We start from the raw sequence: 17,931 nt of genomic DNA, 5'->3' as shown, positions 1-17,931 counted from the left end.
TCAGCAGTCAAACAGCCAAGGAAGATGGAGAGGAAAAGAGATAAGGCCCCAGGCTTCCCTAGCAAACCATCGTCTTCCCGTGATTACATTGCAGGGGGATGATGGGACTACTAGACACCAGGAAATAGCAGCATTTTATGTTTAAATGCTGTGATCAATATAGATCATGATATTTAATCAGTTAAATGACGGATATTGGAGCAATCTCCGATGTCTGTCATTACCGGCAGATGTAAACTGCTGAAAGCAGAGGGCATCTCCCGGTTATGACGCAGACCTGACCCGCGGGCCCGCGTCATATCAGTTGGCCAGTCAAGGACATACTTAACTATAAGCACATCTTAATAACACATTTATGTTTAAATGTGGCGTCTCACTCTGTCAATCATTCCTGTGGCCGCCCACATGCAGTCGCAAGAGGCTGAATATCCTTCTTCCACTCTCCAGCACAGTTGACGTCTTCATCATGTGCTGGAGCACAGACCGGAGAAGAGAACAGGGGATACGCAGAATCCAGGTAAGCATGTATTATTATTTTTTAACCCCTTAACGACCACGGATGTAAATGTACGTCCTGGTTTGGCGGGACTTCCCGCACCAGGACGTACATTTACGTCCTGTGTATGACCGCGAGCATCGGAAGAGTGCTCGCGTCATACACAGCATACACGTCATACACTAGCAGCCGTGGACCCGCAGGTAATGGCCGACATCCGCGATCGCGCGGATGTCCGCCATTAACCCCTCCGATGCTGTGATCAATACAGATCACGGCATCTGCAGCATTGCGGCACTTTGAATGGATGATCGGATCGCACGCAGTGCTGCCGCGGTGATCCGATCATCTAGCATGGCAGCCGGAGGTCCCCTCACCTGGCTCCGGCCGTCTCCCGGGGTCTTCTGCTCTGGTCTGCGATCGAGCAGACCAGAGCAGAAGATCACCAATAATACTGAGCAGTGCTGTGTCCTATACATAGCACTGCACAGTATTAGCAATCAAACGATTGCTATAGATAGTCCCCTATGGGGACATAAAAAGTGTAAAAAAAAAAGTGAAAAATCTCCTCCCCCAATAAAAATGAAAATTGTCCGTTTTTCCCATTTTACCCCCAAAAAGCGTAAAAAAAATTTTAAGAAACATATTTGCTATTGCCGCGGTGTGTAAATGTCCGAACTATCAAAATATAATGATAATGATCCCGTACGGTGAATGGCGTAAACTTAAAAAATTTAAAAAGTCCACAAATGCTGCTTTTTTGTCACATTTTATTCAAAAATGTATTTAAAAATGATCTAAAAGTTTTATATATGCAAATGTGGTATCTAAAAAAAGTACAGATGACGGCGCAAAAAATGAGCCCTCATACCGCCCTATATACGGAAAAATGAAAAAAGGTATAGGTGGTCAAAATAGGGCGATTTTAGATTACTGATTTTGTACAAAAAGTTTTAGATTTTTTTTAAGCGGTACAAAAATATAAAAGTATCTAGCCATGGGTATCATTTTAATTGTATTGACCCACAGAATAAAGAACACCTATCATTTTTACCGTAAAGTGTACAGTTTAAATTTCCTCCCTAAAAAAATGATTTTTTGGGGGTGGTAAAATCAGAGGTTTCATTACAAAGTACAATTGGTGACGCACAAAACAAGCCCTTATATGGGTCTGTACATGGAAATATAAAGGAGTTATGGATTTTAGAAGGCGAGGAGGAAAAAACAAAAATACAAAAATAAAATTGGCCTGATCCTTGAGGTGAAAATGGGCTTGGTCATTAAGTGGTTAATCTTGGCAATAGGGGCTGCAACTACAACTACCCAAAGGTGGCTGCTACTACAACTACTTAAAGGGGGCTGCTACTACTACTTCCTAAGGGGGGCTGCTGCTTTTATTACCTAAAGGAGGCTGCTATTATTACCACCTAAAGGAAGCTGCTACTACTGCTGCTACTACTACTACTACTACTACTACTACTACTACTATTACTTAAAAAGGACTATTGCTACCACTACCTAAAGGGGATTCTACTACTACCTAAAGAGGGCTTCTGCTGCTACTACTACCAAAATAGGGGCTGCTGCTACTACTACCAAAAGGGGGCTGCTGCTATTACTGACTAAAAGGGGCTGCCGCTACTACTAACTAAAGAGGGGCTTCTGCTGCTACTACTCCCTAAAGGGAACTGCTGCTGCTACTAATACCAATAAGAAACAACAAGAAGGGGCCTGTCTACCTACTGGAGCGACCTAACTACTTAATGGGAGGGAGGGGACCTACCTACTCTTCCCCAACCCACTTATCTACCCATTCTACTGTGCAAGACACAAGGGGAATATTGTTACTGTTTGGGGCACTAAAGGTGCTGGAATCACTTACATGATCTGCACTTATATGTCATTTCTTTTTCTTTTTTTGCTTTTCCGTTATGTACCCTATTATACCCAACTATTAGAGATGAGCGAACTTACAGTAAATTCGATTCGTCACGAATTTGTCGGCTCGGCAGTTGATGACTTTTCCTGCATAAATTAGTTCAGCTTTCAGGTGCTCCGGTGGGTTGGAAAAGGTGGATACAGTCCTAGGAAAGAGCTTCAATAGAAATGTGGTGTGCTGGCACTGCTATCCCTCAATTATAGCTCCCTTGAATAGTCCATGTGTCCAGTCTAGCTAGCAGTGTGTCTTCATGTGGTGGTGCTCATGTACTATAAAGGTATTCAGACGTATGCAAATCCACTTTTTAAAGAAGAAAGTAAAGGCAATTCACCACATTGATGTGACTTCGTGTTTATTGCTGGGGCATGCAGGCAAAGCGGCTCCACGCCGCATCGGGATATCGAACACTAGTGCGTTTACCGATGACAGCTGTTTCCTTCCGTTCAGGAACTTCAACAGATCGTCTCCATTCACCTGTGCACGTGACTATATATCCCCTCCTCCATTAGTGACGTCGTGCCAAGGTGAGCGGAGTTTCAATCTTACAAATAGAGTTACAAGTGTTATATATATATATATATATATATATATATATATATATATATATATAAATAACATACATTACGTTTCATTATTATCTTTAAGTGAAAATAGCAATTCTGCAGTGATAAAAATGTTTAAAAACAATACTATTTGTAACTAACCCGATGTTCAGAGGAAGCCTCCCATATCTATTCTGTCGTTTAACCCCCTCATGTCCTGAGCTCCCGTTCTCAATATCCAACGGGCTTCTATTTCTCTTAATTTTTTCCCTTTGTCTTGATCTGGTTTTATTTTTACCTTTTCAATGCCTAGAAATTTTATATTTTTTATATATAAAGATATATAGGAAAGAGTCTCCTAGGACTGTATCCACCTTTTCCAGCCCACGGGAGCACCTGAAAGCTGAACTAATTTATGCAGGAAAAGTCATCAACTGCCGAGCTGAGAAGTTTGTGATGAATCAAATTTACTGTAAGTTCGCTCATCTCTACCAACTATGATTGACATTTTTTCCCTCTCCTTTGTTGCTCCACCTTTACATAATTATACTTATGACTAAAATGGGCTGTTTAGTCGAAAATGCCCAGGCCTGCTTTCAGTCCCAGTCTAGCCCTACTAGCTAAGATATATATATATATGTATATATATATATATATATATATATATATATATATATATATATATCGATACATGTGGGGCTACCCAATAATTTTAGTGCAGGTGTTATCCGAGATCCTGTTTTCAAATGACTTCATTACATTTAAAAGTATTATACAGACAACACCAAACTAATCAACCTGTGTGAAGTACATGTCTGGGCAGGCATCCACCTTCTCAACACAATAGTATCCCGAGGTCACCACAAACCAGGTTTATAAAGTCCATTAATGGAATACGTACAATAGGTTGAAAGGAAATGAGAGACACAACCTAATATACATACTTGAGCGATAGAAATATAGTAATGAATTATTTAAACGGTGTCTGTGGCTTTACATGAATCCAGCCTCAATAACACGGCACATGCTGGAAGTGTGCTCTGGACTAATCTGCAGTCCCAAAGTTTTGATTTCAGGTACTGTAGCTTTACAGGTGGGGAATATAGGTGGACATTTATCATTGTTTGCTTTGGTAAGCAAGTTCTGAAGTCATTTTTTTTATTTAGTTTTGCTTATGTGCTACATATTTATCATACTATCACAGGGGGTTGATAAATTTGGAGCACATAAGCAGAACAAAAAAGTCACAGCTGAGACTTTTTTTTTTGCGACTTTTTAAACTTGCTTACATATGGGAGTTTTGTACTCCAGGTGAGACCTGGAGCAGACTTGCTACTTTTTGAAGGGGGTTTGCGACTTGTTTTTGCCTACGTGCGACTTTTGCACATCATAAATACCTGACCACTGCAAAGTGAAAACTGAAATTTGCCTTACTTTTTTTTTTTGTAACTTTTTGCTTACCCATAAAAGTCGCACAAAAAAGTGCTTAGGAAGATGTGAGACTTTTTGTGCAACTTTTGTACACAAAAAAGGCTCTAAATACCTTGATAAATGTCCCCCTTATTGTTTATGTATGGGATTTAGGTAAGTTAATAAGCAATTCCCTAATTTAACCACAGTACACCATGGTAGTAGGGCCTTTGGAGCAACTAGCTCTCTGGTATATCATAAGTATTTAGATATTCCTGCAATACCTCTTTAACTACACTGGCTATGTCAGGGGCGTCACTACGTCAAATAATTTGGGGCCCATACCCCGAATGTTAAGGTTAGTGCCCCGAATGTCAGCGCTAGTGCTGCTTCCTACAGCCCTACTGTTTCTAGCGCTGCAGCCAGGCTGCTAGACACATCAATTACATCAATTATCCCGTGCCCCGGATCTTTTGCAGACCTAGCAATGCCCCTGGGCTATGTCAGATTTCGTCACAAATGCAATATTACCTAATAATGCACAAATGAGAAGATTTTTAATCTAAGCATTACTCACATAGATGAGTCCGGAGTAATAGCGATCCTTTAAGTTGTGCAGAACAGATGCCTCATTTAGACAGGTTAATTCTGCCATGTCTTCTACCTTGGTAAACTTGGGTGGGTTCATCTTTTGAATGTCATCCTTGTTGATCACTACTTTTTTGCCATTTTCTGCTAGCTCCACCACCACCTCATCACCCCGTTCCTCTTTAATGCTGGCAGCTTCAAACCCATGCTTCTCAGAGGGTACCCACACCTGCTTCTTTGCTGTCCAGTCAGCCTGGGTGGCGGTGATAGTCACAGGATTTCGATCGACAAAAAGGTAGCGTTCAGCATCATCTCTATGTGAATTTCGAGACGACATCTTAGAAGCTGATTAGGATCCTAGGAAAAAGATTAAAAAAATCTATTAACACATAGCTAAAATATGAACTTATTAAAACATTATCCAGATTTAGAAAGATATAGTTAATTTCTTCGTAAAGAGATATATCACACACAACATGAGGACAGGTGTGGTGCTGTTTTTGGAAGAAATTAGCTGTTTTTCTATTCCTGGATAAACCTTTTAAGTGTTTGTTTCTGACAAAGTAACATGTCTACAATACCAATAACATCACAATATTGATTCAGTAACTAATTTCATATAAGACAGTCTTAGAAGTCCAAAAATGTTCTTCTGTGACATAATGGTGCAGTATCGTCAGAAAGGCAAGTAAATGGCATAGGATTGTCTGCCAGATGTACTACAGGCATAAAGGAAGCGAGGAAAAAAAACAAGGAAAATGAATGGAAAATCTAACTCAGCCTGTTTTATGTAAGGAAGTGCATGTTCCCTCATGTAACAATGGCCAATGTGTGAGAAGTTCAAATAAACTGTAGTGGTCACTGCCTCTGCAGCTATATGAATCAAAGCTGGAATTAGATGATGGAAAAACTCCGCTCACATCTGCAGTGGGCCCTGAAGACTTTATCATCAAACACAGCATTTTAGAGTTGTGAGAATATAAGGTCCTAATTTCTTAAAACATAATTACAATAAATTATCAGTTCACAGCATTTTCCTGGTTTTAAGCCCTATTTTACAAGACTTATGTTTCTGGATGTCTCTAATGTTTATTACCTATGTTCCTGATTGCTAAGGCAGATATACTTGATCCAGCTCTAGCACCATTATATGATCTGTATTATACTATGCTCCATCCCTAGAGGGGGGCTTTTCTGTTTTATAACGTGGAATTCCGTGGAAAAGACAACTGTAGACCTTTGAGATTTTCCTACTATGGGTATGTTCACACTACGGATTTGTAGCTGAATCTCCGCTCGCGGAATTCAGCAAGCGGAGATTCAGCCTGGCAGCCTGCGGCGGTAGGACCGTGCGGCACTGCGCCGTCACCATTGACGGCTATGCAGTACTCGCAGACTTCCGTGCAGAGCATGAACATGTTCTTTATTTCCGCAGAACAATTTCAGCGCCGGAATTGTCCGTTGCTGAAATTCCGCAGTATGAATGGGTCTCGTGGAAGACCCATTCACACAGGTGCTAATGTTCACTGTGCAGAATTTCACTCATGGAATTCCACGGTCTAAAGTCCAAGTCCTCTCTGCATCTTTCAATAAGTGTGTCAGTCTGGCTCGCAAGCCAAATCACTACAGAAAGCTCCATGCCTCCCACAAGCCACACCTCTTCTATCTTTAGCCCTTTTATTGTTTTGGCTTAAAGGGATACTCCAGTGGAAAACTTTTTTTTTTTTTTTTAAATCAACTGATTTCAGAAAGTTAAACGGATTTGTAAATAACTTCTATTAACCCCTTAAGGACTTAGCGATTTCACGTTTTGGCATTTTTGTTTTTTTCTCCTTGCATTTAGAAAATCATAACGCTTTAAATTTTGCACCTAACAATCTGTATTATGGCTTATTTTTTGTGCCACCAATTCTACTTTACAGTGACATTAGTCATTTTACCAAAAAATCCACGGCGAAATGGAAAAAAAATTCATTGTGCGACAAACTTGAAAAAAAAATGCAATTAAGTAAATTTTGGGGGCTTCCGTTTCTATGCAGTACATTTTTCGGTAAAAATTACACCTTCTCTTTATTCTGTAGGTCCATACGGTTAAAATGATACCCTACTTGTATAGGTTTGATTTTGTATTACTTCAGAAAAAAATCATAAATACATGCAGGAAAATTTATACGTTTATAATTGTCATTTTCTGAGCCCTATAACTTTTTCATTTTTCTGTGTTCAGGGCGCTATGAGGGCTCATTTTTTGCGCCGTGATCTCAAGTTTTTAGCGGTACCATTTTTGTTCTGATCAGACTTTTTGATCACTTTTAATTCAAAAATGCGCTACTTTGGACTTTGGAATTTTTTTTAGCGCGTACGCCATTGAACGTGCGGTTTTAAAGGTGGTATATTTTTATAATTCGGACATTTCCGCACGCGGTGATACCACATATGTTTACTTTTATTTACACAGTTTTATTTTATTACTAGGAAATGCCGGGTGATTTAAACTTTTAATTCAGAAGGGAATACCTGAAAGGGTTAACTTTATTTTTTTTACACTTTTTTTTTTGCGAGCTCATAGCTCCTATAGGGACCTATGAGCTTGCAATGGCTGATTGCATACACAGATTGTTGCCTTGACGTTACATGGCAAAAAGCTCTGTAATCGGCAGTTGATGGCTCCAGCCTGTAATTCAGGCATGGAGCAATCAATCAGAGCCAGGACGCCGACGGAAGAAGGTAGGGACCTTCTTCTCTCCGGGTAGCTGATCGGGGCATCGCGATTTTATCGCGATGACCCCGATCAACCCGACTGAGCAGCCCGGAAGCATTTACTTTCACTTTCGATGCAGCGCTCAGCTTTGAGCGCCGCATCGGAAGGGTTAATAGCACGTGGCCGAACGATCGCGGCCGTGTGCTATTAGCCGCGGGTCCCGGCTGTGAATAGGCGCCGGGACCATCCCGCTATGACGCGGGTACCGCCGGGACCCCGCGTTATAGACAGGGACCGGACTTAGGACGTACTCATACGTCCTAAGTCCTTAAGGGGTTAAAAAATCTTAATCCTTCCAGTACTTATTAGCGGCTGTATACTACAGAGGAAATTCTTTTCGAATTTTTTTTCTGTCGTGACCACAGTGCTCTCTGCTGACACCTCTGTCCATGTCAGGAACTGTCCAGAGCAGGAGAAAATCACCATAACAAACATATGCTGGTCTGTACAGTTCCTGACATGGATAGAGGTGTCAGCAGAGAGCCCTGTGGTCGTGACAGAAAAGAAATCCAAAAAGAAAAGAATTTCCTCTGTAGTATACGGCAGCTGATAAGCACTGCAATGATTATGATTTTTTAATAGAAGTAATTTACAAATCTTTTTAACTTCCTGGCACCAGTTGATATAAAAAAAAAGTGTACACTGGAGTACCCCTTTAAGGCCAAAAACACAATTTTCGCCTGATACACCCACATCACAGGTCCTTTAACCACAATCTCTTCATCACAGTTCAGCCCTATCCTTCTCCACAATCTCTGCATCTCTGGGTAAATGTGCCAATCAGGCATGCAATCCACACTCCCTCCCACAGCAACACCCACTTCTATTTTGGTCCTTTATTGTGCGTTGGTCCAGCTTGCTAGCCACACCTACTCCTAAAAAGCCTTGCCCCCACAAAGCAACACCCCTTCCATTTTTCACCTACAAACTCTTCATCACAACTCAATCTCACCTGAGGATGGGATAGGAGGATATAAGAGATGGATATGAGGGATGGAATATGAGGAAGGCATATGAGGCCAGGATACAAGGACAGGATATAAGGACTAGAAACGAGGTTGAGATATAAGGACAAGTTGCTTTTCCTCTCCCACAAGGTTTAGGTAGGAACAACAGTGCAATGCAAGGCACTCTAGTAAATATATTACTATAGTTCTATTTTACACCTACAATCTCTTCATCACAGCTTAGCCCCACCTGAGGACTGGATAAGAGGAAGGGATATGAGTTTAGCATAAAAGGTTGGGATATGGATGGGATATGAAATCGGAATATGAGGACGGGATATGAGAACAAGAGCATCATTGTTATGGTTTCTTTCTCCTACATGGTTAAAGGGGTTATCCACCATAAGTATGTACCTGCCAGACAGTAATGGACATGCTTAGGAAGGATCCGTGCTTGTCTTGGGGCTAAATGGCTATGTCATGAGATTACCATAACACTGTGGCTAGCTTTTTGTGAACTGGCATTTCCTGTTTGAGTTTTCTTTTTTGCCATCAAATCCCATAATTCCATTTTCCTCCCTCCCACACATCAGCACACCCACCCATTGCAACATAAATGAGCTGCATCCATTCAAAAGACCTGTGATTTTCAATCAGGGTGCCCACGGCTGTTGCATTAGTTGTAGATTGATCTCTCTCCCATCCCTCCACCCACTGAAGCAGGCAGGCTCACTGTCATCAGCTGACTAGTGAGGTCAGGTCTCGGCTGCATTGCAACATGGGAAAAAATCTGAGACAACAGTCATTTTGTATGGTGTTAAAAATAAATATTGAGGTGAAAATCACAGAAGAATTGTGAGAAATCTGTCACACACAGGTACAGACTCTATATTATGAACTACACTAACTTTACAGCCCCTGTAGCATAGTCAAATAAACAAAATTCCTGAAATACCCCTTTATGGTAGGAAGACTGGATAACACAAGGTACAAGTAATAATATAACAACTGGTGCTAGTAATAATATGAAAGTAAACTGTACCTTTTCTGGAGCTGATGGTGGTTGCCAAACTTATAAAATTGCCTTTTTTATTTCGCAGCTAAGTGTCAAGGAGGTGGGGCCAAGATGTTCAAGTGCCACAGACTTGTCTGCCCTTATTTTCCAGCCCCACCTTTATTTTATAAATTTTCTAAGACCAACAATTTATGCAACAAGCTTATAAAAGTGGCTGTTCAGCAGTTATATATGTAGCATCTCTATCACCATTATATTATAAAGCCTCACTTCTTAACACAAAGGACAAGTAAACATAAGCATCCCCAAAACCTATTAAGAATCATATATAAAAGAGTAATAGACTAACAGAGAAGAAAAGAAAGAATGAAAAAAAAAGTCATTATACATCAGTCAAGGAGGACAGTGATACAGGTAATAAAAATCATACTTTTCTACAATTTATATTTAGTAAATGACTAAAACTTAATGCATTATGCTTTTGGTTTAGTGCAGCAACAACACATCAGCTACAGTAACACATAGTATCCCAAATGCTCCTATTTAAATCCCAGCTAATGTTATTTCTACTCACATATTTCAGTGCCAAGAAATCTAATAAAACTTTGGTAAAGTGTCATTTGTGTGGGAGCTGTCCAAGAATTAATGGCCGGTATGAAAGAAGGTAAAAGTTATGGGAAGATATAAATAAGAGCTGCAATAATACAAGAGTATGTAAGAGTGTGAACTTATAGAAAAAACTGGAATGGAGGTGGGGGTCAACCAAGGGTTACTGCCCAGGGCCCCCATCCGGAGGGCTGCCTGATAATCCTGGGCATGGTACATCAAATCATAAAGACACGTATACAGTTACAATCTATGACGTCGCAACCAATCTTGCCCTGTCTCTAAACTCTTATAGACCATAGACTGTAAGAAGATTGGAACTTCTCTCCTTTTTATCTGCTTTCAGGTGAGATTTTTTTATTGCCCCCACCTGTTACTTGCCCCAGTTGAGTTTAAAGGAACATCACATGCTTGAAACAATCTTATTTTTCCACAATTTTTAAAGGGTGACAATAATTTTGTCCAGCCCCATTTTTGGAGTTTGTTGTGACATTATAGTTACATAGTTAGTACGGTTGAAAAAAGACATATGTCCATCAAGTTCAACCAGGGAATTAAGGGGTAGGGGTGTGGCGCGATATTGGGGAAGGGATGGGATTTTATATTTCTTCATAAGCATTAATGTTATTTTGTTCCATGAATGTATCTAATCCTGTTTTAAAGCTGTTAATTGTTCCTGCTGTGACCAGTTCCTGAGGTAGACCGTTCCATAAATTCACAGTCCTCACGGTAAAGAAGGCATGTCGCCCCTTGAGACTAAACTTTTTCTTCTCCAGACGGAGGGAGTGCCCCCTCGTCCTTTGGGGGGGTTTAACCTGGAACAGTTTTTCTCCATATTTTTTGTATGGGCCATTAATATACTTATATACGTTTATCATATCCCCCCTTAAACGTCTCTTCTCAAGACTAAACAATTGTGTCCAATTTGCTTTTTTCCTTCCTTTTTTGGTTTAGTTCCAATACACACAAAGGGAATAATCATGTGTATAGGAAAACATGTGTTACTTTAAGCCTTTTCTGTGAGAAATACTTCATTTTCTAGAAAAATTTCAGGGGTGCCAACATTTACGGCCATGACTGTAGTAATGGTGTTCTTTGTGTTGTGGTATTATTTGAACCTTATATAATAGTATTATTGATAATGGTAGTCTTTGTGTTGTAACTGGCCATAGTATATAGCATGTGACTGTGTTGTTACGATATTTCAGTGTTTGGGGCCCCACTTTATATTTTGCCCATGGCCACACACTTACTTTAAATCTGCCCTGCATATGGTGGTGAAAATAAGGATATCAGTCAGGCCAGGAGAAGGACTACCATAAAGCCTGCTTTGCTGGTGTCTAAGAAATAGTTTATATATTATTGGTGGCATTGTGCAGCTATGTTCTGCAAACGAAAGGAATGCAATTATTCAGCACCTTGCGAGTACACAAAAGAGGAGCATGCTTTACAGGGAAGGATCTCATTCTTGGCAAACTTTCTATTTTTTGCTGGATGACCCCCATCATTAGACTAGTGATGCTCTTGGTATTTAAAATGACGAAAAGGAATTGTAAGAAAACTTGTAAGAAACATTGCAAACTCTCAATACTATCTAGCATGATAACAGGAGACAAACTCTAAAGTATACGCCAATGTATACCAGCTTGTAGCCTACCAGATGCACTGGTTTCAGTGGACAAAGCATAATCTAATAATAACTTGATTCTTTCAATTCTAGACATATACGGTACCAATTTTTTTCTTTTTTTTTACAAAGACTAAAACGCGTGACCACATGTACTCTGTAGCATTCTGTCAATTTGCTATATACAGTGATCCCTCAACTTACAATGGCCTCAAAATACGATAGTTTCGACATATGATGGTCTTTTCTGGACCATTGTAAGTTGAGACCAGACTCCACATACAATGTGCAGACAGTCCAGATCTGTGAAACGTATCAATGGCTGGAATAACTGACCAATCAGAATGGGCATTTTACTGGTAAAATCCTTGTATTACTGAAGCGTATGCACTGACTGATGTCTGGTAGCGCCCCCTACAGTACAGGGAGCCATTACATGTTCTGTACACTTTACCTGTACCAGGGTTACCTGCTCCTTTGGACACCAGGTGAGGGCGACTCCATTTTACTTTTTTAGGACAATGCTTGTGCTGTACAGGACCCGGAAGAAGATCCTGTCCTCTACATAGACCAGTGTTTCCCAAGTAGGGAGCCCCCAGCTGTTGCAAAACTACAACTCCCATCATGCCCGGACAGCCTTTGGCTTTAATAACATTTTGGTGCCTTTAGAACCAATTACCAGGCTTCCATAGAGTTCTGGTCTCAACATACAATGGTTGTCCTGGAACCAATTAATATTGTAACTTGAGGGACCACTGTATACAATGAAAGATCTGTTTTAGAAGTGAACTTATGCTAATTCTTCAACCAGCACACATTTTCACAAAAGATACAGTGAAACCTCTATAAGGGTACGTTCACACGGGCAGATTACCTGAGGAATTTCCGCAGCTAATTCCGCAGCAGATTTTGCTACCATTGACTTCAATGGGTCCAAAGGAAAATCTGCTTCTATTGCTGATTTTCTGCAGACCCATTGTCAATGGTAGCAAAATCCGCTGCGGATTTTTCACAAAAAATTCCACTGGTAATCTACCTGCATTACTACACCCTAAAATGGCAATTTTTAATTAGACATGAAAGTGGCCTTCTAGGTGGTGGTCTTCTCATAGAAGATGGCCAGTATGTATAATGTCTGATGGAACTGACAACTGGTGACACAAAACCTCATGTAAACAAGTGGGTGATGTTCTTAAAGAGGTGGTCTTTTGGAGAGGCAGTATATAATTCATAAGATCCAAAGGCAGGATTATACTACAGCACATAAGTGTCACATGGTCAGAGTAAAATTAGACAGGGGGAGATTTATAATTGCCTTCCTGACAGTTTATTGGCACCAACTTTTTGCGCAGTTTTTGCGCAAAAATTTAGCACAATTTCAAAATAGACAACTATGGCAAAAGTGACTGTGAAATGCAGTGCTTCATTCTTGATTATGCAGTGGAGGAGATTTATTAACCCTTTCCCGCTACAGGACGTATGCTTACATCCCAGCACCAGACGCGTTTGGCAACTGGACGTTTGCATATGTCCTGTATTAAAAGCTTCACTGTGCAGCTCTGCTATCGGCAGGAGGGGTTCGCTTTGACAGCCAGAGGGACCAATCAGAGTCAGTCTGTCAGAGGAGAGTTTACAAAAGAGGAGTGCTGTGGACTGATCTGCCGTTTTCATCGCGGATCAGCCCCAAAAAGTGAAAAAAATAAAACAAATATTATCCCCTCATCACCCCCTCTCTCCTGCCATGACCCTAAAATCCACCCCCACACCCGTCCTTTGATCATCCTCCAGTGATCACCCCCCCTCCAGAAATCATCTCCCCTTGTCACCAGAGACCGTCAATGCTATGTAACCTGTGTCTGTTGTCTGCTGTTATCTGAGACCGTCGCCCCTGTGTCCCCTGTGATCGTCACCCCTATGTCACCAGAAACTGTCACCCATGTCCTCGCTGTGATCGATGTCAGAAACAGTCGCCACTGTGTCACCTGTGAACTTCGCCCCTTGTCCCCAGAGATCAACACCCTTTGTCACTGTTCCTGTGGTCACCCCCTTGTTATAAAAAGTTTTTTTTAAAAAGTTAACCCTTTCCCATCACACTTTTTGTCACCCGGTTACAAAAAATAAATAAAAATACAAAAAAGTCACCCCTTTCCTGTCACCCAATTGTTGTCACCCCCAGTTTTTTTTGTGTTTTGTGTATAAATAAGGCTCATCACAGCAGATGTATTCACTGGAGGAGGCCTATGACTATTTGGTCTCAGAGACGGAGTCTGAGAGTGATGATGAGGACCCCACATTCTTGCTGTCATCCTCAGCGGACTCTGACTCAGATGTGCCACCCCCAAGGAGGCGGCGCAGGCAGGCCACTGCAGCAGCCGCTCAGGGCTTTCTGAGCCTAGCTCCTCTGAGCATTCTGAGCCCTCTGACCCCACATGGGTAGACCCAGAGGATTTTAAACCCCAAATCTCTGGGTTTACAGGGAATGCAGGGATGCAATTCCCATATGCTGGGTTGGTGGGAAAGGACTTTTTGAAGCGGTTTTTCCCAGATGAGATGACAGAGTATTTGGTGGTGCAGACAAACATCTATGCCCACCAATAACACCCCACCTCTGGTGCTCATCCGAATTGAATCCCTGTGAGCCCATCAGAGATGGCAACATTTTGGGGTATAATGCTCAGCATGGGGCTGCTGAAGAAACCCAGTATCCGTGCATATTGGAGCACCAACCTGCTGTATAACACCCCAATGTACTTCATGGCGATTAGTAGAATACGGTTTGAGATGATACTGAAGTTTCTGCATTATACTAATAATGCTGCATGTCCACCTAGAGACCACCCCAGCTTTGATCGGCTCTATAAGACTAGGCCCCTTATAGATTATCTAAATGCCATGTTCCAGGCGGCATACATCCCAGACAGGGAAATATCAATTGATGAGTCCCTGGTGCAGGGGCATAGCTAGAAATTACAGGGCCCCGATGCGAAAATTGTCCTGGGCCCCCCTACCCTTTGACGACCCGCTTCCCCAATCCCTGATGAACCCCTTACCCGGATTGGGCCCCAGCAACAGGAAGTGAAGTTCATTGGAGGATAGAAGCAGCAAAACCGCAGGCTACGGGGACAGAGTGAGAGGTAAGTATACGTTTTTTGTTCGTTTTTGTTAAAAAAAAAAAAAAACTTTTTTGCTGGATGACCCCTATCATGACAACATGTTGCCAGCTTCTGTTTAGAAAAGGAATTTCAATCAAGCTTGCATTGGGCAATCTCATTTTGTATAAAGGTTTCCCGTGGCAGGGACTACCAGCGATCAGCTGTAATCTGTGAGTAAACAGCAAGTGATTCATTTCTCACCAACTCCGTCTCAGGGGAAATAGAGTATTACAAAGTGAACTGCTGCCTAATAAGGGGGAAACTGCTGCCTAATATGGGGAAACTGCTGCTGCCCAATATGGGGAAAACTGGTGCCTAATATGGGAGAAACTGATGCTGCCTACTATGGGGGAAACTGATGCTGTCTACTATGGAGGAAACTGCTGCTGCCTAGTATGGGGAACTGCTGCCTAATATGGGGGTAGTGCTGCCTACTATAGGAGAAACTGCTACCTACTATTGTGGAAACTGCTGCCTACTAAGGGGATGCTGCTGCCTACTATGAAGGAAACTGCTGCTGCCTAGTATGGCGGAAATGCTGCCTAATATGGGGGTAGTGCTGCCTACTATAGGGGAAACTGCTACCTGCTATGGGGAAAACTGAAAACTGCTGCCTACTAAATGGGGGGGGGGTGCTGCTGCCTACTAAAGAGGGGACTGCTGCCTACTATGGGGGAATCTGACGCCTATTACAGGGGGAGTGTGCTGCCTACTATGGGGGAATCTGCTGCCTACTATGGGGGAATCTGCCGCCTACTATGGGGGGAATCTGCCACCTATTAAGGGGGAAGGAGATTCTGCTGCCTACTAAGAGGGAATCTGCTGCCTACCTAGTGTGGAAGTACATCTGCTGCCAACCTAATGTTGGGGACATCTGCTGCCAACCTAATGTGGGGACATCTGCTGCCAACCTAATGTGGGGGACATCTGCTGTCTACTATGGGGGAATCTTCTGCACCTAACTAATGTGGGGGACTTCTGCATACTACCTAATGTGGGGACATCTGCTGCCTACCTAATGTGGGGGACTTCTGCTGCCTACCCAATGTGGAGGACTTCTGCTGCCTACCCAATGTGGGGGACATCTGCTGCCTACTATGGGGGGGATCTGCTGCACCTAACTAATATCGGGGACATCTGCTGCCTACCTAATGTGGGGATTTCTGCTGCCTATCTAATGTGGGGGACTTTTTCTGTCTACCTAATATGAGGAATATCTGCTGCACCTACCTAATGTGGGGGGGCTTCTGCTGCCTATCTTATACGGGGGACTTAAGCTGCCTACCTAATGTGGGGGGGGGACATCTGCTGCTACCCATTATTACAGTTTGGGGCATTATAGTTATTGGAAAAGTGCCGAGCCTAAAATGTTTTTTTTCCTGCCATGTTCTCCACAGATGAGTCATAGCCGGAAGAAATCATCATGGCGGTCTGAGCTGAATAAGAATAAGGAAAGTTGAACGATTCCGATCAGAGAAGACGTTACCTGATGTAACTGAATGTAATCACTTATATGGTCTGTCGTGGTAATGATGATGATTGTTGTCAGTCACCTGAGATAATTGTATGTAACTTATCACTTATATGGTCTGTAGTAGTAAAGATGGGGGTTGTTGTCAGTCACCTGATATAACTGTATGTAATCTCTTATATGGTCTGCAGTGGTAATGATAGTTGTTGTTGCCAGTTTGTCAGTATCAGATCGCCTCCTAAACTTAGGTGACAGACTGGCAACATTATTGCTGTTTAAGAGGTATTCCAATTCTACAGGTGCAGGTGTGGTTAGGGCGTGACTAAAAGCGTAATTAGGGGGCGTGACTGTGTGTGTGTGGCTAGGGGGCGTGGCTTGTCTTTGCTCTCAGCAAAAGTTGGAAGGTATGCATGCCCACTCCGGAAAAAGGTGAACGCAATCTAACCTGCATAGATGTGCATACAGCAAATGCCATATGTCAACATCTTCTGTCCCAAGTTATGTGAATCGGGGTTAAAGTGTCCTCACCTTTAAAACCTTTCATAATCCTTTGATCTTTCTTTGTTCTGCCTAGTTACCAATGTGCACAAGCTTGTTGACCAGATAGTGACAGTGACTGCATGCCCCTTTTCAGGGTAAAGTCACTAATACTTGGCCTGGCACTAGTCAGAACAATGTCCAATTATGGAATGCCCACCTGTTGGCAGACAGCGAGCAAGCAGCTTGTATCTTGGTGCATGTCTCAGTGTGGTGCTACTCGACCTCATAGCCCTTGATAAAGCCACTGCTCTATGGTGAAACGTCGGGGGGGGGGGGGAATGTGTTAACGTTTTTAATAACAGTGTAGTCCCAGTCAATATTGTCCTCTGGACTGCAGCGAAGGCAATAAAAATACAAAATAATAGCATGTAGATACATGCGGTAACTGCATTATTGCTCTAATACTGGAGACATAAACACTGCAAATTTTAAATGTTGGCAAATTAAAAGTTATATTTTAGGCGTATAATTAATTTAGTGGGTGGTAAACTTAGGGTTTCAGTGATCACTCAGTGATCAATTGCAAATAGTAATTCTAAATTCAACCCTCCACCCATAGGTCCAAGTTGTTAGTGACGAAGCTCAAGAGCGCAATAACGGACCGTCACCCACCGGCTGAGCCCACCCACTCCCGTACCATCTTGCCACCTCCCTGCTATGCACTTGTTCTCGTACTATGAATAAAGAAAAATTTGCAACATAACCAGTGTCCGAGGTGATTTGTAAAATACTTCTATTAAAAAATCTTAAAGGGGTAGTCCAGTGGTGAAAAACTTATCCCCTATCCTAAGGATAGGGGATAAGTTTGAGATCGCGGGGGGTCCGACCGCTGGGGCC

The 17,931-nt window shown here is 42.1% G+C and overlaps 1 protein-coding gene across 10 annotated transcripts in view; it reads right to left on the bottom strand.

Annotated features, from left to right (window-relative positions):
* The window catches only part of LOC130294253 (myosin-10-like), a 312,827-nt gene that overhangs the window by 215,024 nt on the left and 79,872 nt on the right, over nucleotides 1–17,931 (bottom strand). For all 10 annotated transcript variants that reach the window (XM_056543843.1, XM_056543842.1, XM_056543841.1 and 7 more), the window contains exon 2: nucleotides 4,965–5,332. In XM_056543843.1, the coding sequence (XP_056399818.1) occupies nucleotides 4,965–5,312 (348 nt within the window). In that variant the 5' untranslated portion in view covers nucleotides 5,313–5,332. The remainder of the gene's footprint in view (nucleotides 1–4,964; nucleotides 5,333–17,931) is intronic.

Source organism: Hyla sarda, chromosome 10 (genome assembly GCF_029499605.1).
Source record: "Hyla sarda isolate aHylSar1 chromosome 10, aHylSar1.hap1, whole genome shotgun sequence".
In the NCBI taxonomy this organism is placed as follows: domain Eukaryota; kingdom Metazoa; phylum Chordata; class Amphibia; order Anura; family Hylidae; genus Hyla; species Hyla sarda.
Note: the sequence above shows the minus strand (reverse complement) of the source record. Positions and strands in the feature narration are given on the sequence as shown.